Raw genomic sequence first — 23,816 nt, 5'->3', positions numbered from 1 at the left:
GAGAAAAAGAGGAATCTAAGGGGCTAGTACCATTGTTATATTGGTCTCCCACTGCCATTAAGTTGACAAAAACCCTACGTTTTTTTTTTTTTTTTTTTGGTTGCTTCTTATAATGAACTCATTACTAACAAATTTATATAACAATTATGCTATAATATATGTACAACGTTCTCCAAAACTATTTTACATAAAACATTACAATATTATCCGTACATCGCACATGCAACTTACTAATTGAATTAAACAAAAACCCATACATATAGACCCATAAATTAAATAACACTTATTAATAGAAGAAAACCCCATCCCATACCCAACAATTAAATAATTACTAAAATACCCTTGACTATAGAATAACTAAATAAAATATAAAAACCTAATTAACTACAACGGATACCTATTCTTATTCTTGGGCTTTGCCTATAACGTTAAGCTTCCAAAGATAATATTCTTCTTCTAATCAGACTATGATTGCGCCATCAGCTATGGGCCTTCATTTCAAGAGTTTCGGTCCAAAATAATTTGCCTTCTAATTGAAAGCAATTCCAGGGATACTCTGCTCATGTCCATTCTATCTATTGGAGATTCTGCTGAACATGAAAGTCCAATTTGAAAGAACAATATCAAGCATTCAGTGTGTCCACTTGTCCAGTCACTCCAACTTGTAGCCATGTTATCAGATTCTCCTACTTCATTGAAAATTGAATGGTCCACAATCTCCATCACTCGTCCCGGCAATGCCAACTTAACAAAGTTGTGAATGTTCAGGTCATCTTTGAACAATTTATTAGTGGGTCTTCTTCCAGTTAACATCTCCAATAAGAGGATCCCAAAGCTGTATACATCCCCATTAGTTGAAAGTTGACTACCCATTCCATACTCTGCAAAAATTTAGAGCACTTTCATACACTAAGAACAATTCTTACTCAATGCTATGAAACTAGTGATTTAGTGAAGGTGTATGTAAATATTCTATAATGGGCATCCTTGTTTTGATTATTGATGCATTCATTATATGTTAATACTTTTATAATTGAGTGAAATCATGACACATTACCTGGAGCAGCATATCCGACAGTTCCCTTAATCCCTACTGAGCTTAATTGATCATGAAAAGCTTCCTTCCCAGATTTCAAAAGGAGTCTAGCCAAACCAAAATCACTTATATGAGCATTCAGATCATCATCGAGAAGAATATTGCTTGGCTTTATATCACAATGAATAATAGGTGTTTGGCAGTGACGATGAAGATAAAGCAAAGCCGAAGCCACATCTATTGCAATGTTGATTCTTTGGAGAAGGTTTAAACTTCTCAGTTGCTTGACTCCATCTTCAGAATGTAACCACATCTCCAAGCTTCCATTTGGCATGAACTCATAGACTAAAGCTTTGAAATCATTGCCCTCAAAATCAATACTTGAACAAGCAGTCAGAATCTTAACGAGGTTTCGATGCCGGATGTTCCTCAAGGCTTCACATTCGGCAATGAAACTCTTGGAGGCTCCTTGCTTTTGACAATTGAGTACCTTGACTGCAACAGTTGTTTCATCTAGACCAAATTTTCCTTTATAGACACTACCAAAATTTCCTCTACCAATTAGATTCTTCAAAGAGAATCCGTCAGTTGCATTGCATAATTCTTTATAAGAGATCTTTTGGTAGGAGGGTCCAAAGGTGGAAATGGAAAGACATTTCTTCTTCGACTTTTTCAACTAGGAAAGAGCAATCAAAGAAAACAATGTAAAGCAGAAAGCAGCTGCAATGCTTATTGCCAGTTTCAACTTTAAAGCAAAATGCTTTCTAGGTTTCTTGGGGCATGCCTGCAAATGTAGCTCTTGGATCCCCCCACAAAGACCAGTGTTGCCTTTGACTTCAACTGCACTAGCATTTCTGAAGACCCCTTCTATAGGTACCTTTCCCTCAAGATTGTTGAAAGAGAGGTTCAAATTTTGCATGGGAAAATTAATCATATACCTTGGGATTTGGCCTGACAAGTTGTTGTTAGAGAGATCAAGATATTGAATACCTTCTAACTGACTTAAGTCGGGAATGGTTCCTTCAAAGGAGTTTGCTTGCATATAAAGTGTTTCTAAGGCCAAACACGCCCCTAGCTGGGCTGGAATCTGTTTGGAAAATTTGTTGTATGAAACATCTAGTGCAACAAGAATTTTCAGGTTTCCAAAATCTGGTGGCAAAAAACCGGTCAAGGAGTTATGAGACACATTAATTTGGACTAGAGGAAGGCCAAGAAGTTGCTCCGGTATGGTGCCATTTAATTTATTATGGCAAAGGATTACCTTTTGCAGGTGGCTGCACCTACTAAGACTCAGTGGTATGCTCCCTTCTAAACTGTTACTCTCCATATCGAGGTATAGCAATTTAGTCATGTTGTCAAAGGAAGACGGGATCTCCCCAGTCAATTTGTTTTCATACAAGTACAAAGCGTGCAAGTTTGAGAGCTTTCCAATTGAAGATGGAATATTACCTGTTAACAAGTTAGCTCCCAATTGAAGTTCAGTTAGGCTAACAAGATTTGATATTCGTGTAGGTATGCTCCCACCAATAGAATTGCCGTCTAGCCGAAACCGTAATAATTGGATTGAGAGGTTTGTTATGGAGTTAGGCAGCTCACCTCCGAATTGGTTGTCGCTGACAGACAGATGCTCTAACTGGCTGCAGTTGTTCAAAGAACTCAGAAAACTCAAATCATAAACTGAATAATTTCCAAGAAGATTATTAAAAGCACCAAACCATCGAAGATTTCGCAGATTACCAAAACTCGTAGGTATGGTTCCTGTGAAATAATTATTACCAAGATCAAGATTGTGAATGTTTGAGACATTAGACAATGAAACTGGAATGGTTCCTGTAAATTGGTTTCCTCCTATCCAAAGTATCCAGAGATTTTGAAGAACAATGCCCAAGTCAGGGTTGAGGTTACTAGTGAAGTTGTTATTAGTCAAGGCAATATTTGTGAGCGATGATAAATTGTATAGGGAAGGTGGAAACACACCAGAAAGATGATTTATTTCTACATAAAAAGATGTCAAGCTTTTCATCTGGGCTACTGTATTTGGGATTTCTCCCTCCAAATTGTTATATGCAAACCCAAGATTTTGGAGAGAGGACAAGTTCCCCAGAGAAGGTGGGAACCCTCCACTTAGATGATTGCTTTCAAGATTTAGTATCTGAAGGGATTCCTTGTACTAAATCATTGTACTTGAGATCAAGATACTGTAGGTTGGAACAGTGAGAAAGATTGACTGGAATTTCCCCTCCCAATATTAGATTATGGCTCAGGTTCAAATTTTGAAGCCTGGTCAAGTAACCAACTTCTGAGGGAATTCCACTATGGAAAGAGTTACTTGCAAGGTCGAGGGATTGAAGGAAAGAAAGATTTCCAATGTGGGGTGATATGGTGCCAACCAACTTTTTGTTTTTTAGCTCCAAACCGATGACTCTTTGGTGTTTGTTGCCACAAGTAACCCCAACCCAATGGCAGAAATGGAGAGAGTCATTCCAAGAAGCCAGGACATTAAGTGGGCTATCTATGTGAGACTTGAATTCGAGCAGTGCAAGTTTATCAGTTTCATTTGAAAGTGAGGTAGCTAAGGAAAATTTTGAGATCGATAAGGAGAGGAACAGAAGAAAGATGGCATGGTAGGTTAGTGAGAAGAGTGGTCGTGTATTCATAAGCAGATGATCCATCTGGGAGGAAGAAATTAGCTTCTTCAGAGAGAGATACTGACATAGGCAGGAACTCTCACACAAATATGTAGAGAACAAACTAAGCAACCTTTTAGATGGGTACTGCTCATACTAATTAATCTGTGATTCTACAAATGATGTGGATTTGATGTGAGTTGTCTGCTTACTCTATTGATCAATTGAAAAATCTTTTCCTGTGGTCCCTTTTTCCTCCATTTTTCAACTACTTAAGTCTTCATCTTTCAGTTTCAGGGAATGTGCATGATATTATCAGAGGTGACCACATTAGAGAATGGTGGTGAAAACTGAGCCATGGAAATAATTGCGGTTTGGATAGATGAACCAGTCAAATTGTTGGTGGTAGCAGTTGTGCGTAGTGCTACAGTAGTGTCGACATTTTCAAACCACGAGCTTTTTATTTCAGTGCTTCATGATCAAATCTTTTGTTGCCACACATATATTTTCTTGATTGGTGGAACATTTGGATCTTTAATGAAGACTTTGGAGGTTGTTTGAACCATTCAATTTTGGTTAGTATAGGAGAAACATTTCATTTCCAGATATTGCATTGTACTTTCAAGAATTTCTTATCACTGCGAAGCACGGGGTCCGCAATGGGTTGCTAATTGGGTTAGCTCTTTAGTGGATGTCGCTTTGATTGATCGACTTTATAATAGAAAACGTCTTTATGTATATGGATGATTGGTCATTGGTATAAAATGAAGTACAAAAAATGGTACTGAGCATTTATTCCTTATATATATCACATCCCAAACTCGGTCAAGGCTTGGAGAGCATGAGTCATCTAAATATCTAATCTCTATGCGTATCTCTTTAGTTCGCAGACAACCATAAACAAAATAAATTTCTAATGTTATGTAATAAAATTCGGTTCATAACAGTCAGAGTCCAAATAAACCATTCCAATCTCTTTCTTAATGCCAGGAAACAAAAGTACAAATTGTGATGCAGAACAATCAAGAGAAAATAAAAAGAATAAGACAATTAAAGGATAAACCCTAATAATCAGCACTAAGGTGTTAGGAATCAGTACCCAAATATTGGAAAGCCTCCAATTTGAATATCATTAATCAATCAATTGTCTATCATAAATACAAATAAACTAGGCTCTTATGTAGAGCTAGAGCTTCCAAGAAATAAAGAGATAAAAGATAACAACTAATGAAAACTAATCATAACTGAACTCAAATACCAATCCTCCTGTAATCTCAAATCTAATCCCTATTCGAATCAGGGTCGGCCCTAGGCCTGGGCCACTTAGGCCATTGCCTAGGACCTCCTACTAGAGAAAGGCCCCAAATTTGGGGGGGCAAAATTTTTTTTTTTTTTTTTAAATATTTTCGGGAGATATTAAAAAAAAAAATTAGTTTACATTTTTTTTTTTTTTACTATTAAGAAGGCTCAAAGAATTAAGTAATGCTAGAGATAGAAATAAGACAAATTTAAATAAATAGGTCTTACAAATTGACGTGTTACTAATCACAACTAATTCAAATAAGAAAATGTTAAAAATATTATAAATTTTATAACATAACTTTTATAATTTGATGTGACAATAAATATGACAGGTGGATTTCAACAAATTATTAAATGCATTTTTGATTGAATTTTTGTGATTAGTGATATATCTTTGTAATTCTCATGTTGTAAAATTTATAATATCTCTAGCATTTTTGTAAGTCTCATGTCACTAATCACATCCATTACAACATCAATTTGTAGTAACATTTGTTATAACTTTAGCATTTTCTAAAAAAAAAAAATCATATTAAAAAGTAAAAAGAATGGATTCTTTTTTATAAAAAAAAAATTATTATATAAAATGCTAGTTAAATATTATTTAAGTAATAACATAAAGACCTAATTTGAAAACTTTGCCTTAGGCCTCCGAAATGTTTGGGCCGGCCCTGATTCAGATAAAAGTCCATAATTATCCAATTTCCTATGAGATACATACAAAAATCTGAAAATGCAAATTCTAAAATAATTTTGATTTTGCTCCTACATTATAATCCCCGAGAAAACATGACCTCAAATTTTTCCTAAGTAAATTGACATTTAAATATATTTATTACCACCTTTTGGAGTTACACTGTTTTATTTGATATTTTACTGCCACTCCTTTTATCATTTTATTTTAATGTATTGAACAATAATTGTTCTTACGTTATGCCTATAAGAGCATAACCATCAGGTATGCCAAATGCCAAATATTTGGTATTTGGCACACCAAAAAACAAAAAACCCTTCTCATGAAATTATCTAAATGTTATAAATTTTGACACACATAAACAATACCATTGCATCTTTGAAACGGTACAAACAAATATGCTAAAAAAAATATTTTTTTATTCATTTTCTGTCTCTTCTTTTATGACTTTTCTTTCTTCTCTCTCTTACTTTTTTCTTCTTTCTTTCTCTGCTTGTTCCCTATCTTCTGTCACTTCCTCTTCCCTTTTTCTTCTTCTTTCTTCTCCAGCATCTTCACCTCTCCTCTTTTTTTCTTTTTCTTTTTTTCCACTTTCGTGTGTTCATTTTACTACTATTTTGTTTCACACTTTCTCTTTGAACAAAAACCCAGTTGGAGTTTTGTAGTTTCAAACCTCTCCTTTTTTTTTCTTTTTTTTTTTTCTTTTTTCTTTTTTCCTTCACTTTCTCTGCGGTGGTTATGGTTGGTTGGTTGATTTTGGGTTTTGGTTATGGTTGACAGTGGTGGTGGATTGTGGTGGTTGTAGTCGTCATCAATCTCACTCAGCTAAGCTCGATCTCGTCGATCTCACTCATGGTCTCACCCTCTCTAGTCATGGTCGATCTCACCCCGAGGCCGCCATCGATCCCTCTTCCCTCTCCTCTTTGTTCGCCTTTCACTCTGCCTCTCCCTAGTTATAGTTTTTTATTTTATTTTATAATAAGGTGGTATTGGTGGATGTGGGTTTGTGCCGGTGGTGGCTGTCGGTGTTGTTGCGACAGTGGTTGTTGGTGGCCGTTGTTGCGGCAGTGGTGGTTGTGCCATTGTTGTTGTTGTTGATGATGATGATGATGACGACGACGACGAGAAATAGTTAATATATTATTTTTAATGTGTTGTAAATATTATTTTAATATATAGGATTGAAAAATAAAACATGTGATGAATGAGATGTTGTAAAATGACGTGGTAAAATAATAAAGTTGGCTTTTAGTGTGTCCAAATAGCATTTTTTATAGAAGAGCTGATGGTAATGCTCTAATGATGTTATTATTTAGGTTGTTTCACTTTCACTTTTACATTAGACCTGTTTCATTCCTACTCAATCTCCCTCTGTCTCTCTTCTCCCTTTTTGTTTGACCATTCCTTTACGCTTCAGTATTAAAATATACTAATCCTCTCTTTTTCCCTCTTTCCACTAGGGGTGTCAATATTTGACCCAACCCGTGAACACGACACGAACCCAACATAGGTTTTTGCAGGTTAGGGTTGGGATTTAATGGGTTTGGGTCATAAACGGGTCAACCTAAAAATGACACGAAAATAAACGTGTCATAAGCGGGTCTACCCACGTAACCCGTAATAGACACGTTTGACACGCTAATTTATTTGTGTCAACCCGTAATGACCCACTTAACACAACCCGTTTAACTTGTATAACAAATAAATATTCATTTTATTTTAGAGTTGTCAAATACCTTTTATATCCAACATATATTTTAAATTTAAAAAGAAAAGTGAGTAATTACAAAAACTTACAAGGGATATAATTGGAAATTGAAACTTTACAAACCCTAGATCTCTAAACCCTACAAACCCTAAATCTCTAAATCTTCTTATAAATATCTAATTTTATTTTTTTATTTCAACCATACTACTAACTCTACTATCTCATAGTCTCACGCCCAATTCTCAAACTAAAAGTCTCAAACCGGTTATTGCTCTCTCTCTCTCTCATGTGTTTACTGAGAAAACCGTTTTCTTGGTGTTTCAAAATTTTGCAGTAATTTTTTCTACATAATGTTTTTGTTCTATAAACTTTAGTCTACTATTTGCTCCAATTCTTTCAATATTGATACTTAGCATTTGGCAAGTTTCAAGGATATTATATTTTTGTTAAATTATGTTATTTTATTTTTGTTAAATTATGTTATTTTGAATTTGGGTTGAAGTGTGTGCACTTCTTTTGGAGTGTAAAGAACTTATTTCTAGATGCATGTTATATTTTTGTTGAACTATATTATTTTGAATGTGGGTTAAAGACTTGAAGTGTATGCATTGCTTTTGGGATGTAAAAAAATTATTTCTAGATGGATGCTATATTTAATATTATGTAGGTTGAAATGAGTTGTGTTACATTCGTGTCAACCCAACATGACTTGTGTGTCAAATGGGTTGGGTCAGGTTAACCCGCATTATTAATAGATCAAGTTAGGGTTGAAGAATCATGACAGGATTATTAAATGGGTTGGGTTAGGGTTGAGCCATTTAGTCGAATACCCCTACCTCGACATGACATGAATCCGACATGCTAACCCGAATTGACACTCCCGCTTTCCACTTCAGAATATTCTTTTCTTTTCGAAATTTCTTCTTTAGATCAGTGCCTAATAAATCTAAAGGCAAATGCAACAGGTTAGTGTTTCTTCATTTTTTTTATTGAAATGCAATTTTTTTTTTATTATTATCATCTTTTGAATAGTTTATTCTTTTATTTTGGCTAACAATCTGTTTATATATAATTTTGCATGTGTTTGAGAGGTTATAAATAGATCCCATTTCTTTTTTTGCATTGCATTGCATTGCAATTGTTAGATAGATCACATTTTAGTAGTGTATTAGTAAGTGCGATTGTTATTTCATTTTTTATATCATTTTTTTTTAGAGCCACACATTTTTGATATCATTGATTCTTTTTAATTATCTAAAATTGTTACAATTCTAGGCGAAAATTGGGAAAAAATTATGTTCATTTTTTTGTGAATGCCTAAAAAGGATTTTTATGTGTTGCCTATATGCATGTTATTTATAATTTTATCAACGCCTTTATAATAATATAACAATTTCAACCAAAAAAAAAAAAAAATAGTATACACAGTACAAAGAGATGAACACGGGCATATGGGCCATATGGCATGTGTCAGCAATAAATAAAATTAAAAAAAAAAAAAACCATAATTACGCACTATAGATTCCACCATGTTTTCAGTTATTTGGGTTTAAATTAGGACAATTAATTATGATCTTTAGATGTCTCATTTAATTTGGTACACATCAAGTAGGGGAAAAAATATCATAATTTTTTTTAGTTTCAATCTATGGTGTCCACTCCTAATGATATATCTTTATCATTAGACCAAGACACTAATCAGTTTTTAGTGTAGGTGGGGATTAAGCTCCAAATCAATTATACAACTATCAGAAATTTTACCAGTTGAGCTAATTGGAATCCATAAAATATATATATATATATATATATCATATTTAAATACACAACATTTTCATTTTTGTGTTACACACCTATTTGTGTGTGTTTGTTTCTAAAAAAAAATTTAGTTCAATATATAAATTAATACAATACATGGATATGTCCTTTTGTTTACACATGAACAGAAAATCTATCAATCTAATGGGTTGTTGTAAGTTGTAACCCATAGGCATTTTATAGTTAATGGGTAGCTATACATACAACAAAAAAATAAAAAATAAAAAATAAAGAATTGTTATATCATCATTCATAAGTTATAACTCTTCAATTTCTTTAACATCTGTGTAAATTGTAACTCATAGCTACTTATCTCCTAAAAAAAAAAAAAAAACTTTAACTTTCGTTAATAAATGATAATTGAATTATATATAACAAACTATACTTAGTATACTATGAATTCCAATTGCAACAAAAGTATTCTCACAAAGGTATGACAACTTTAACAGTTTGTTAACTTTTTTATTTTTTCCTTTTTCAAGCTATTTACTCTTTTCTTCAAATTCTATCAATCTTTTTCCCTTTTGAAGTTATTTTTCTATTTTCTTTGGCAAAGAAAATGGTTAATCTTAACGTTGATGATATACTCCATAGATAGAAAAAGTCTAGAGGAATTAAACAAATCTTGAAACCCAGCAAGAGAGAGAGAGACATTGAAACAGTGGAGTTTCACTTCTCTTAATGTGGATGGAGTTCTATCATTGTTGATGTTCTCAATAGATAAGCTTCCAATTGCTTTTGTTTTTCTTTTTTGTTAAATAGCAAATCTAATATCATTGTTGTTATTAACTATTGATGTGTAGACTTTTTTTTTTAGTTTACATTAGTTGTTAATTGAAATTGCTGATGTGGTTTACTCATTCTGATTTTTACAATTTATGCTTTCAAAGGATGAAAAAGACTAATCAAATTTAGTCACAAATTAAAAGAGGCCCGCTCTCCCCAACTGTCAATAACGACCGGTATCCAATACAATCACTGATCAACCAATACAACAGTACGAAGCAGCTAAAGCAAGTCCATTCCCAAATGCTCCGTACAGGTCTGTTCTTCGACCCTTTTTCAGACGGCAAGCTCATCACTGCCTCTGCTCTCTCACCCTTCTCTAGCCTCGACTACGCCCGCCAGCTGTTCGATCAAATTCCTCAACCAAATCTTTTTACTTGGAACACTCTCATTCGTGCTTATGCATCCAGCCCTGACCCCACTCAGAGCCTTCTAGTCTTTCTGCAACTGCTTCATCACTGTGAACATTTTCCTGACAAATTCACTTTTCCTTTCGTGATCAAAGCGGCTTCGGAGCTCAAAGCTTTCCAGGTTGGGAGAGCGTTTCATGGGATGGCGATTAAAGGGTCTCTTAGTTCGGATGTCTATATTCTGAATTCACTCGTGCATTTTTATGGTTCGTGTGGGGATTTGGATTTGGCGTATGCGGTGTTTGTGAAAACTCCGCAAAAAGATGTGGTTTCTTGGAATTCTATGATCGCTGCTTTTGCACAAGGGGGTTGTCCTGAGGAGGCATTGGAGTTATTTAGGGTAATGGAGAAGGAGAATGTGAAGCCTAATGATGTGACAATGGTGGGTGTTCTTTCGGCTTGCACAAAGAAGTTAGATTTGGAGTTTGGGAGGTGGGTGTGTTCCTATATTGAAAGGAATGAGATTAATGTGAACTTGACTCTGAGTAATGCAATGCTGGATATGCATATGAAATGTGGGAGCTTTGAAGATGCAAAATGATTGTTTGATAAGATGCAAGACAAGGATGTTTTCTCTTGGACAACTATGCTTGATGGATATGCTAAGTTAGGGGAATATGATGAGGCTCAACATGTTTTTGATGCAATGCCTCGTAAAGATATAGCTGCATGGAATGCACTGATTTCTGCTTTTGAACAGAATGGCAAGCCAAAGGAGGCTTTGGCTGTTTTTCGTGAATTGCAGCTCAGTAAGGATGCAAAACCGGATGAGGTCACTCTTGTTTGTGCTCTATCAGCTTCTGCTCAGTTAGGAGCAATGGATTTAGGCAGGTGGATTGATGTGTACATAAAGAAGCATGGGATTAAGTTAAATTGTCATCTCACTACCTCTCTTATTGACATGTATGCTAAGTGTGGGGATCTAGAGAAAGCACTTGAGGTATTTTATTCGGTGGAAAGAAAAGATGTGTTTGTTTGGAGTGCCACCATTGCTGGTCTGGCAATGCATGGCCATGGGAGGGCTGCATTAGATTTGTTCTCAAAGATGTTAGAAGCTAAGGTCAAGCCCAATGCTGTGACTTTCACGAATCTATTATGCGCCTGTAGCCACAGAGGATTAGTAAATGAGGGACAAAGGTTATTCTATCAAATGGAGCCAGTTTATGGGGTTGTTCCTGGAGAGAAGCATTACGCTTGCATGGTTGATATTCTTGGTCGTTCGGGCCTTCTGCAAGAAGCTGTCAAATTGATAGAGAAAATGCCAATACTTCCTACTGCTTCTGTATGGGGGGCTCTGCTTGGGGCCTGTAGACTTCATGGGAATATTGAGCTTGCTGAGCAGGCTTGTAGCCATTTGCTTGAGTTGGACCCTAGAAATCATGGAGCCTATGTGCTTTTGTCGAACATATATGCTAAAACAGGGAAATGGGATAGAGTTTCAGGGTTAAGGAAGATTATGAGAGATTTTGGACTAAAGAAAGAACCAGGTTGTAGTTCAATTGAGGTCAACGGAATTGTTCATGAGTTTCTAGTTGGTGATAATTCTCACAAGCTATCTAAGGAAATCTACTCAAAATTGGATGAGATTGCAGCAAAATTGAAGTCAGTTGGTTATGTGCCAAACAAGTCCCATCTCCTGCAACTTGTTGAAGAAGAAGACGTGAAAGAGCAGGCCCTAAACCTTCACAGTGAGAAGTTAGCAATTGCCTATGGGCTTATTAGTATGGGCCCATCTCAACTGATTCGAGTTGTGAAGAATCTTCGTGTTTGTGGGGACTGTCACTCAGTTGCTAAGCTCATATCTGGGCTTTATGATAGAGAGATACTTCTAAGAGACCGTTATCGCTTCCATCATTTTAGAGGAGGAAATTGCTCATGTATGGATTATTGGTGAATGTGAACAGCATTGGCTGTGAAAATCTCACATCATCCATCTAGAATGATATTTTCGCTGCCTAAATAATTGTTGAAGCAGCAAGAATTCAATCAAACTAGGGATTAAGCTAATGGCCCCATGTGGACTACAGCATAGATCTAGAGAGTAATGACAAATTGTACTCACACACAAGTAAGGAAACCAGTGATGAATTGTCAATTAGGGGCATTTCCGTAGAAGTTGAGTTGCCTTTTGAGAGCTTATTTGGAACATTCAGATCTTGCACAAAAAAGCTTAGTTTTTTGACTCATTTTATGTTATTAATGTATAGATTTTTGAATACAATAGACTCTCGAATTACTAGAGCATTGAAGACATTTCATCTAGTATAAAAGACGTCAAATTAAGGAGCATTGCCATACATTTACATGCGGACACTGGACAGAAATTGTGAAGCAAGAGGAATTTTACGGAGAATAAAAAATGCACAATCATATACATAAATGAGGTACAATTAATAGAGCAAGATACTTGGGAAAGTAAAACTTGAAAAAAGAAAAAAGAGAGAAAAGGAAAGGGGGGAGGGGGGGAGGGAACTAAAGTAGAAGGATAAGAAAAGCGAACATATTTACATGTCTTTACTCATAAATATAACTTGGAAATAAGTTTCAGTAAAATTCCAATCATTGATGCTTTTCAGAAATTTTACTTGTTGACGGAGCTTTGGATTTTCATTTCATGAGGTTTAGTCGAAAGGAATTTACCTTTGATTAAAAGCAATTCCAAGGCAACTCTTCTCATGTCCGTTCTATCTCCTGGAGATTCTACTGAACATGCAAGTCCAATTTGAAAGACCAATATCAAGCATTCAGTATGTTCGCATGTCCAGTCACTCCAACATGTAAATATATTCTTATTTTCTCCTGCTTTGTTGAAAACTGATTAGTCCAGAATCTCCATCACTCGTCCTGGCAATGCCAACTTGACAAAGTTGTGAAGTTTCAAGTCATCTTTGAATAGTTCGTCGGTGGGTTGTCTTCCAGTGAACATTTCCAACAAGAAAATCCCAAAGCTGTATACATCCCCATTAGTTGAAAGCTAACTACCCATTCCGTATTCTGCAAAAAGTCAGAGCACTCTCATACACTAGAACAATTCTTACTCAATCCTATGATACTACTTATTTGGTTAGGGTATATGTAGATATTCTATAATAGGCTTCCTTGCTTTAATTATTGATACATTCTTTTTGTAATTATAGAAGGAATTAACTGCCAAAATTTTCTCTTTAATTCCTCATTTTTTTTCCTTATCAGTGAATGCTTTAAAAAATGAGTGAAATCGTGACTCATTACCTGGAGCAACATATCCAATGGTTCCCTTAATTCCGGCCGAACTTAATTGATTAAGAAAAGCTTCCTTTCCAGATTTCGAAAGGAGTCTTGCCAAGCCAAAATCACTTACATGAGCAGTCAAATCATCATCGAGAAGAATATTGCTTGGCTTAAGATCACAGTGAATGATAGGAGTTTGGCAGTGGTGATGAAGATAAAGCAAAGCTGAAGCCACATCTATTGCAATGTTCATTCTCTGGAGAAGATTTAAATTTCTCAGTTGGCTGAGCTCATCTTCAGGATGTAACCACATCTCCAAGCTCCCATTTGGCATGAACTCATACACTAAAGCTTTAAAATCTTTGCCCCCAAAATCAATACTCGAACAAGCAGTCACAATCTTAACAAGATTTCGATGCCGTATGTTCCTCAAGGCCTCACATTCAGCAATGAAGGTCTTGGAAGCTCCTTGCTTTTGAAGGTTAAGTACCTTGACTGCAACAGTTGGTTCATCTAGACCAAGTTTTCCTTTGTAGACACTACCAAAATTACCTGAACCAATCAAATTCCTCAAAGAGAATCCATCGGTTGCATTGAGTAATTCTTCATAAGAAATCTTTTGGTAGGTGCGTCCAAAGGAGGAAATGGAAAGGCATTTCTTCTTCGACTTTCTCAACCAGGAAAGAGTAAATAAAGAGATTGATGTTAAGCAGAAAGCAGCTGCAATGCTTATTGCCAGTATCAACTTAAAAGCAACATGCTTTCTATGTTTCTTGGATCCTTGACTGGGGCATGCTTGCATATGCAGCTCTTGGATGCCCCCACAAAAAGCACTGTTACCATAGACTTCAACTGCGCTAGCATTTCTAAAGACCCCTTCTACAGGTACCTCTCCCTCAAGATTGTTGAAAGACAGGTTTAAATTTTGCAACATGGGAAAATTAACCATATAGCTTGGGATTTGGCCAAACAAGATGTTGTGGGAAAGATCGAGATATTGATTACCTTTTAACTTTCTTAGGTCAGGAATGGTTCCTTCAAAGAAGTTGCCTTGCATATAAAGTGTTTCTAAGGACAAATAGTCCCCTAGCTGGTCTGGAATCTTATTGGAAAGTTTGTTGTATGAAACGTCTAGTGCAAAAGAAGTTTCAGGTTTCCAACTTCTGATGGTAAAGAACCTGTCAAAGAGTTATGAGTCACATTAAGGACTATAGAAAGAGATACAATAGAGAGGGGGACAAACAGTCAGTTAGGGAACTCCTCAATTAGGAGATGTTCCACTACAATAGGATTAACCCCCTTCCAAATTTTTGAAACACTAGTGACTCTTGCATTCTTGGCCAGCTCATGCGTTACTTTGTTGCCTTCTCTTTTCAAATGCTAAAACGAAAACTAGTTGAAAGAAGATGCAATAGATTTAATATTCTATAAAATGTGTTCGATCTCACCTCCCACAGCCCCTGAGTTAATTGATTGGATGAGAGAGAGGGCATCTGACTCAATGATTGCATGGGAAACCTCCATTTCTAAGGCAAATAAAGCACCATGGAGCAAAGTGAGAGCTTTAGTCACTTTTGCTGTGAAAGGGGCTGCAAGGACCTAGTTCAACGCTGCAATGGCAGTGCCATGTGAGTCACGAATTATGACCCCGATACTGAAGTTTCTGCTGTCCTCAGTGGCAACACCGTCCACATTAATTTTGAAGAAGCCTAAAAGGGGAGGTCACCAGCTAGTGGCAGAGGGATTCTAATAAGGGGGAAGGAGTGCAAGCTCCCTTGAACTCCTGCAGTGTTTTGTTAGCTATTTCCCAAACCTGTGAGGGTGGCTTACCTGCATCATCATGCACTGCCTGATTTCGATTCCACCAAATAGACTAGGCCATGGGGAAGAAAATTTCAAGGTCATTGGTGGTACCCTTTTCAAGAAGATTCAAGGCGATGTCTGTTGGGTCTAGGATTGAGGAAACTAAATTCACTGGATAGTCTTGCCATAAAGACCAGGTCTGCTTGGCATGATCACAATGGAGGACAGCATGAGGAAAATTCTCTATTGCCTTATCACAGAGGGGGCAGAAGCTAAAGGAGTTAATGCCCCTAGTCCTTAGGTTTAACATAGTAGGAAGGCCATTCACACAAGTTCTCCATGCAAAAACCTTGAACTTTGGAGGGATTTTTAACTACCAAATTTTCTTCCAAAGTTGAGATCTCGGGTCACTATATGAGCTTTCACCTCCTTCAGCTATGTCTACCAAATTACAAGCTATATAATATGCGCTTTTGACAATGAAAATTCCTTTTTTGTTTCCAACCCAGATTAGGCTATCTTTTGGAAGGTTGTAGCTTAGGGGGATCTTAAGGATTGTGCTAGCTTCGAAGGGAAGAAACAATGACCTTACCGTGTCTGCTTTCCACCATCTGGTATCCAAATCAATAAGAGAAACAACCATAGGGAAATCCTCAAAGTCTGTTGGAGGGGAGGTCACTTTGTAGGTTGTTGGAGTTGGCAACCACTTGTCCTCCCAAATATGGATTCTTCTACCATTGCCCACTCTCCACCTTGTCTCCTTCCTTAGCACATCAAGGTTAATATGGATGCTTCTCCAAGCATAAGAGGGGTTGTTTCCCTTCTTAGAATTAAGTATCTCATCATGAGGGAAGTACCTTGCCTTGAATACTCGAGCAACAAGAGAGCTTGGGTTTGACAACATTCTCCAACCTTGCTTGGCTAGCATTGCCAAGTTGAAAGCCTCAAGGTTCCTAAAGCCCATCCCACCGTGAAGCTTTGATTTACACATTTTCCTCCAGCTAACCCAGGGGACTTTGGATTCTTTCTCCTTTTGGCCCCAACAGAAATTTCTCATCATGCTTTTGAGATCATTACATAGATTCTTGGGGAGTTGGAAGCAGCTCATGATGTAAATAACATTTCTCTTTATTGATCATCACACTCACGTAATTAACATCCCTATCTGGACCACCACTAACGTGTGCGTGAAAAAATTGAACACTATTGCCCGTATCCATCATATATATGAAATTATGTGGTGGACATTAATTAGAAGAGTCAAATTTACCGCGTGCGGGCTACAGGTTCACAATATATATATATATATATATATATATATTTTTTCCGCATAACAGGTGCTTTATTAGATAAACATAAAGAGTTCATACACACGACTACAAACCCATTCAACAACACTCAACATTAAAACAGAGCTTAAAGAGCAACAACACAACAACCAAAGAACTACAAAAAACCTGATAAGAGCCAACAGCTGGAACAAAAACAAAAAGCAAGATGACTGGATGATTATTGATAGTGACGACTCCCGAATGAAACAAAACGCATTGAGTCCCAGTATAGACATTTCCACATTTTCACAATAAATTTTTATGTTACAGGCTGAGACCATAATACCCAGCTTGTTTGTTTCTCCGGGTGGCACAAAGGTCTTGACCATTTTAGGCCTTATAGGCTTATAGCAAACATTAATAATAGATTGACGGAGATAAATGGTGGAGGCAGAAATCGAAACAGAGAAAGCAGATGGTCACTTCAAGGAATGACTGCTCTTGTTACTGGTGGCACTAAAGGAATCGGGTTCTTTCTCTGTCTAATACTCTTTTCTTTCTTCCTGCTATTTTTAGCTTGAAAATGCATTCCTTCTGAAGATTTCTAAATATAGGTAAATTTGTCACTAACCCGTGCAATGTATGGAAAAAATTATTAAAAATAAAATTTTAAAAAGAATATTTTACTAGTTTTGTTTATATTGCATGTAATTCAAATGATTATTTCATATATAAGCAAGCTTGTTCAGAGTCAAGCTCAATTCCCACCAGCAACATCACTTTTTTGGTTTAGGGGTTGGGGGTATCCAGCTTAGATATAATTACACTTTCCAATGTCAAAATCGACTTCAAAATATGCAATGCAACTGTTGATCCATACATCCTCGTTCCTCAAAAGTGTGTCAAATGCCACAGACATTACAGTTACACTATAATTCAAGGCACAACACTACATATTAACCATCATAACACCATGCAGACACTGATTAATCAACAATGAAGTTCAAATAAATGTTAGATGTGAGTCACAAGACATTTGGTCAAATGCAATGTAAAAGTACAACATCAATATTACAATCCTCTGCGCTGAGCATATTACCTCACTTAGGAACCACATATATACACATTTCCAAGATTGAGACATATTATCACCAACATGGACTCTTGTCTTTCTCACATCAATTACTAAACCACTCACCAATACATTACCACAAATTAGGTTCCTATAATCTGCCAATACAAAAATGAAACCATAACCATAATAACTACAATGCACTCATATATTATATCATCCACCACAACACAAGTTATAGATTCACAAATAGCAAAATTACAATCACAAATTGACATAGCATATAACTATAAATCAAAGATACGTTTTCAAATTTAGCAAAAGACCCAATACACCAAAACACAAATATATATATATATATATACACACACACACATACACACTACATACCCCTTGGATTTTCTTAGCAGTGACAGAGCACTTGGGTCCACTTGCCCTCTTCTTAGTGGTCTGATACACCAACTTCTCACCTTAAAAATCCACACAAAAACACAAACATTAACACAAACCCTTATCAAAAAATCTATAAAGTTGTAATTTAGAATTATTTTGTGTTGGCTTTAATTCCATGTCAAATTTGATTGTAATTTCTTCAATCATTTTTCCCTATATGTATGTGGGTTTTCAATTGTAAGGAATGAGTGTGAGAGAGTGTAAAGACTCAAGATTAAAAGGATGAACAAGTTGATTTCACGAGTGTCTCTCGAGAAGCTTAGTCGCGAAAAAGCCACATGTAGAGTACATGACTGGAAGATGAAGGGTCATGCCAGCCTAGAGGTTTTCGCAAGTGTCTCGAGGGAAAGGCCATCCCGCGAAATACTCGCGAAACTTTTTGTTTGGCAAAGTGTTATGTTTTCTTTACCAAGTCTTTACCCACACTATATATACCCTCATTACCCACAAATTGTAAGGAATACTTTTCAGAGAGAAAACCCTAGAATATACACTTGAGAGTCAGAGATTGTTATACCTATAATCATCTACACATTTTCTTGTAGTTTTCCTCAACTCCTACCTCTCCATCTCTACATCCTTGAGAGGTTGATAGCTCAAACACTTACCACACCCATTCAAAGTGTAAAGTGAGAATTTGGTGCTACTGGAAGTATTGGAATGAGCCATTCATTGGCAGATGCAATCGGGTTGAATTGTGGGATCCGGAAAGTTAGAGAAGACAAGGTTTCGAGAAGCCAGTTGGTAGCAGGAGTTTGGAGGGCTTAAGTACATGGAGTAGACTAAGGTTGGAGTGTCTTTTGTTATTCATGTATTCCAACTTTATTCTCTAGTGAATCGATTTCGACTTGAAGGGTCGCGAAGAGGTTTTACACCAAGTTCTTTAGTTTTCTCTTCAATAACACGTCTTGGTGTTATCTTGTGTTTGCATCTCTCTTCCCTACTCTTAAGCTTTCCTTTTATTATTGATAATGGATGAATATGGCTTAGGGTAGTGATAACAGTTGTTTGCGCTTCTTTACTCTTGTTCCGCACTTAGTATAAGTTAGAGTAAAAGTTATCCGTAATTTTAATTTGGTGGTCTAAACAAGCTCTTGTATTTTTACACAAATCTGAGCTTTCAAAATCAAACTAAAACACCAACTTTCAAAACAAAAACAAAAGTCCAATATTAAAATTTTAAGATTTTTAAGTAAAGTTCAACACCCAATGTTGGTTGGACTTGATGGCATAACTGTGGCACTTACAATAGGTGAGCTGCTGCACCATTTTCAGGGCACTCTCTACTTGAGGCTCTCTTTGATCTAAAAGGGTCAAAATTTTACGGTTGACCGTATTTTTCGATCCATCCAAACACCCTATCAGGTGTAAAATATTTTCCGTAAAATCAAGGTAGAAATTGAGATTGGCACCTATAAACCATCCCAAAACCCATATCGAGGAGAAAAAAAATTGATTGACGGCGAGAGTGGCAGACTTGGTTGGCAGTGTGAAGAACTAAGGGTGAGAGGGGGAGAAACTGTCATGAGTGAGAGATGGGTGGAACTGACAAAGGTGGTACTAGAGATGGGTGGTGCCAGAGAAGGCTTCAGTTTTATAGTATATATAGATAAATGGTCATGTGAAGTGACTTTTTTTTTTTTTTTAGAAAATTATGTAGTTGCATTTCAGTAAATCATGGATTAACATAGGATTAGTGTACTACATGTATACCTTTCAGTAAAAAAAAATTGTAATACATATAAAGTCAATATACAATACCATTTAATTAAAACTTTATGCTGTGAATGTTGGACCTAAAACCGAACCAAGTTAAGCATTTTAAGTTCTATCTCTCTTATATTTTCTCTATTTCTTGTTAATATTGTCATATATTTTAAAAATTATACTACTTGTCAACTAGAATTTTTTTTTTTTCACATGAAATGTTTTTTTTTTTTTTAATTTACTTTTGTTTTCTAAAATTCTATTATAACTTAGAGCTACATGTTGTGATTAGGTATGCTGTTGTTGAGGAATTAGCAAGCCTAGGGGCTTCCGTACATACATGTTCTCGAGGTGAGGCCCAGCTCAATGTATGCTTACATGAATGGAAGACAAAGGGATTTCGAGTCACTGGTTCAGTCTGCGATGTAGCATCACGAGCCCAACGAAAGGAGCAAATCAGCACAGTTTCCTCCCTATTTAATGGCAAACTCAACATCCTTGTAAGTCCTCTATTTCCTCACCATTTTTGCTTTGTATGGCATTTTATACAATACACAAAAGTTGGTATAGTATAAAGGATCGATCACCCTATTTTCTAACACCTAACCGTCAAAAGTTTAACTTCAGGAATCTGTATTCTTTTATTCATAAAAATGTTCTTTTATGTCCTATAACCTTTGGCTTCCATTATATTTAGAAAAGCATGTTCATTTTTTTGAGATCAATGATAAAAACAACTTAATTTGCATTGGAAGAATATTTTTTAAGAAAAGCAGCAAAGATGACATTTATCGTGCCCAAGAGAGGTCTTGAAGAAGCATCTCTCCAGGGTTTTGAATTTTCTTGGACTTACTAACCACTAGAATGATGCAAAAACTGCTTCAATTTTCCTTCTCGGACCAGCTGGTCCAAATGATCCCACAAATTTCTACAGTCCTCTATGGTGTGCCTCTAGTCCTGGTGGTACTAGCAATAAAGGCTCTGATTGCATCTCAAGGGGTTTCCTGCCATCTTATTTGGCCATTTGAAAAATGCTCATTCTTAATCTTCTCCAGGACCTGGTGCACCAGTTCTCGGAACACCACATTAACCACCTAAGTATTAGTAGGCCCTAGCTGCCCAGTAAAGTCTGTCCGAGGTCGGTTTTTATTGTACCAATCCGACCTAAAATCCCTCTTCTCCTGAGGGATAACCTTAGCCTTACCTTTCCCCTGCTGTAGGTCTTCCTCAACCCTTTTATACTTGTCAATCTCAAATATAAGTTGGTGCACATTGGTGATAGGCTTTCCCATCAAAGACTTCCTTAAACCGTGCTTGACTAGGAGGCCAACCTTGAAAGTGCTGATGGTCACGTCATCAAAGTCACCATCTATCTCATTGAACATTTCCCAGTATCTGTCCGAATATTTTTTCAGAGTTTCCCCCTCTCGCATGGATAAGAATAGTAGGGAATTTAAGGGTCGATGAACCCTGCTACAAGTAATAAAACGAGAACCAAATGCTTGAGTGAGCCCCTTAAAGAAATTTATGGAACCTGCCCCCAAGCCATCAAACCATCTCATCGCCACAAGTGCCAGACTGGATAAGAACACCTTACACATCAAGGCCTCATTCTTGGAATGGACGGCCATTCTTTAGTTGAAATGGCTCACGTGCTCCACAAGATCCGTTCGACCATTGTAGATGGTGATCATTGGCTGATTGAATCGCCAAGGAAGCCTTGCCCCTTCAATCTTATGCGTGAAGGGCGACTTGGAAATCTAGTCTAACGCCTTGCTCATAGTGTCATTTCCCAAGCCTTTGCAAGGCGGGCTCTTATACCTACGTTTGTGATGGTGCTCCTTATCGTAGGAGAAAGACTCGCTAGGTGGGGTTCTTGACCTTCATCTATAACTAGCATCCTCTCCATCATCAGAGGAAACATTAGAGTTGGAAGGGGTGCGCTTTCGCCGTGCATGGCGCAATTTTCTCTTTAAATGGTCAATTTTCAGTTGCATGGATCTGTTATTCTACTCTTAAGAGATGTGACTTCCAACTCGAGAGTGGCTTCTACTTGTATGTGTAGTATGCACACTACCCTCTCGATCTCTCCTGTGTTCATGATTAAGGAAATCATCTTGTCGTTGGGACCCCGTGGACTCTTGCTGATGGGGACCTGAGCCTACCATAGTTAACCGTTACACTCACTATCACACAAGTTATTTCCCACAAACGGCGCCAATTGTGAGGACGCATTTTGGACACTAAACCCAAAGTATGATTGGATCCAAACCTAATAAGCCCAATACAATGAATTTGTAGAGAGTGGATTGGAAAACTAGGCTCTAATGAATGGGATAACAGTTGGAATGGATTTTAAAAGATAATCAAACAGAAATGGACTGGAGTTATCTAAGTAAATTTTTTCTCGGCACAATCAGAGGAGGTCTGTTCTAGTATATATTTATTGGAAGTGGTTACAAATGTGGTTCAAGCTGTTACAGTACTTTCTCTTCCCAATTTTTCGATCTTCTTAACCATTGCCTCCTTCTTCTTTTATACTCTGCTCCTCTTTCATCCTTACCCTCCACGTGTAGGCCAGATGGTTGGTGCTTGATACTTGTCCCATCAGCACCTTCCTAAAGTCTTTGGGTAGAAGCTGTAAGGTTGAAAACCACTGTTCAGGTATCACCCCCGCATTAATGCGGCCAAAGAGTTAGCTACAGAGCATTTAATGCGGTGGTAGTAGTTTTCTCCTTAAATATTTTAGGAGCTTCCACCTCTCATGTATGTTCATGATGAACATCTCTATCACTGAAACTTCCTAAAAGGTCACCTTGAACATTATGATATACATTTGATTTGTGCTTGGCTTATCCAAGGATATATTCCTCCTCGGATTGCCTCCCCCAACCTTTCCATTTGCAACATAGTCAAGGGACTCTAAACTTAACACCCTTACTACTGTTTATTCGTCCTCGGATCACCCCACGTTCTCGGCCAAGGCCCAAGGTCCAATCTATAATTGGGGCCCTTATCCCTACAAATATATATACACGTATTTCAATATCTATTCCTAGAAACTAAAAACATAAGATCTTAAAGGGATTCCTAAGCCACCCCACCTAGTGTGCCATCTTTGGTTGGGCAGTGCAGTGCATCGTGCCACTCCCCCGAAACGACGAGAAAATCCTCGTCCATGCCCTTGTTCGTCTCGGGGAGGCAAGAAATTAACCTAACAACAGGGACCCTAGTTTTTAAATAGTATCCCGCTTCATTGTTTCTGACAACTATAAACCCAATTTACAATGTGATAGGTGAGGTTCACACCCATCTTATCATTTATTGCGTCTACACTACCCAATATCCTAAACATGTTAGAAGCACATTGAGTAGGACACAGTCTGAAAAGACTCAAAAAAATCCCTAGTTACTCTACCCATGGGAATCCTCATTCCCCCCTTCTATAAATGCTATCATAGGGATCACTACAACCTTGGTGGGTCTTTTCTCATGCCATTCTTCTAAATGACAATGCTCAATATCCACACTACTAGGAATTCTATATTGCGTTTTGAACTCTTCCCTATGCTCGGGGGTATTAACTAAGCTAAAAAATCTACCCATTTATAAGAAAATAAAGAAATAAGGAGAAGAGATCAAAAATCTATCAAAAATAAGAATCATGAACAAGAAAATAGAAGAAGAAGGGCTCCTCAGGCGAGTTATCTAGATGGGGGACTGAATTTTTTTTTTTTTTTAAAAGTTAAAAATGAGAGCAGTCACCCAGTTTGCCCCTTTATATAGAGGTCAAAAAGGGAGCGGCAATTTTCCCACCCCCTTTAATGGGAAGATGGAGACCGTTGGATCGTGATCTTACCATAGAACGTGGGGAACAGAGAGTCACCTACAACATTTACTGCTGCATCATGGATTCTAAAGC

The 23,816-nt window shown here is 36.9% G+C and overlaps 4 protein-coding genes and 1 pseudogene across 4 annotated transcripts; 2 read left to right on the top strand and 3 right to left on the bottom strand.

Annotated features, from left to right (window-relative positions):
• Nucleotides 1–498: 498 nt before the first annotated feature.
• Nucleotides 499–3,728, bottom strand: LOC115990462 (annotated as a pseudogene).
• A 6,399-nt stretch (nucleotides 3,729–10,127) lies between these two features.
• LOC115988413 (pentatricopeptide repeat-containing protein At2g29760, chloroplastic-like) lies at nucleotides 10,128–12,619 on the top strand. Its single transcript, XM_031111984.1, has one exon. It carries the CDS (start codon nucleotides 10,932–10,934, stop codon nucleotides 12,270–12,272), a length of 1,341 nt encoding a protein of 446 aa, XP_030967844.1. The 5' UTR covers nucleotides 10,128–10,931; the 3' UTR covers nucleotides 12,273–12,619.
• Nucleotides 10,186–11,073, top strand: LOC115988414 (pentatricopeptide repeat-containing protein At2g29760, chloroplastic-like). The gene has a single exon (XM_031111985.1). It carries the CDS (start codon nucleotides 10,212–10,214, stop codon nucleotides 10,917–10,919), a length of 708 nt encoding a protein of 235 aa, XP_030967845.1. The 5' UTR covers nucleotides 10,186–10,211; the 3' UTR covers nucleotides 10,920–11,073.
• Nucleotides 12,620–13,352: 733 nt separating the features above from the next.
• LOC115990461 (putative receptor-like protein kinase At3g47110) lies at nucleotides 13,353–16,382 on the bottom strand. The gene is made up of 3 exons (XM_031114295.1): nucleotides 15,979–16,382; nucleotides 13,610–14,766; nucleotides 13,353–13,372 (listed from the first exon to the last, which is right to left on the bottom strand). Exons 1-3 carry the CDS (start codon nucleotides 16,380–16,382, stop codon nucleotides 13,353–13,355), a joined length of 1,581 nt encoding a protein of 526 aa, XP_030970155.1.
• Nucleotides 16,383–20,988: 4,606 nt separating this feature from the next.
• On the bottom strand, nucleotides 20,989–21,525 carry LOC115990460. Its single transcript, XM_031114294.1, has one exon. The coding sequence runs from the start codon at nucleotides 21,523–21,525 to the stop codon at nucleotides 20,989–20,991; it is 537 nt and encodes a 178-aa protein (XP_030970154.1).
• Between the last annotated feature and the right edge of the window lie 2,291 nt (nucleotides 21,526–23,816).

This window comes from Quercus lobata, chromosome 5 (genome assembly GCF_001633185.2).
Source record: "Quercus lobata isolate SW786 chromosome 5, ValleyOak3.0 Primary Assembly, whole genome shotgun sequence".
Lineage (NCBI taxonomy): Eukaryota > Viridiplantae > Streptophyta > Magnoliopsida > Fagales > Fagaceae > Quercus > Quercus lobata.
Note: the sequence above shows the minus strand (reverse complement) of the source record. Positions and strands in the feature narration are given on the sequence as shown.

What these genes read in the sequence shown, in the direction of transcription:
- LOC115988414 (XM_031111985.1), top strand. Translation starts at nt 10,212, where the DNA reads ATGCTCCGTACAGGTCTGTTCTTCGACCCTTTTTCAGACGGCAAGCTC.
- LOC115988413 (XM_031111984.1), top strand. Translation starts at nt 10,932, where the DNA reads ATGCAAGACAAGGATGTTTTCTCTTGGACAACTATGCTTGATGGATAT.
- LOC115990461 (XM_031114295.1), bottom strand. Translation starts at nt 16,382, where the DNA reads ATGTGTAAATCAAAGCTTCACGGTGGGATGGGCTTTAGGAACCTTGAG. An exon ending in TGGAAAGCAGACACGGTAAG is followed by an intron (nt 14,767 to 15,978) that starts GTCATTGTTTCT and finishes ACTCTTTGACAG; the next exon opens with GTTCTTTACCATCAGAAGTT. An exon ending in CATTGGATATGTTGCTCCAG is followed by an intron (nt 13,373 to 13,609) that starts GTAATGAGTCAC and finishes GACTTTTTGCAG; the next exon opens with AATACGGAATGGGTAGTTAG.
- LOC115990460 (XM_031114294.1), bottom strand. Translation starts at nt 21,525, where the DNA reads ATGGCCGTCCATTCCAAGAATGAGGCCTTGATGTGTAAGGTGTTCTTA.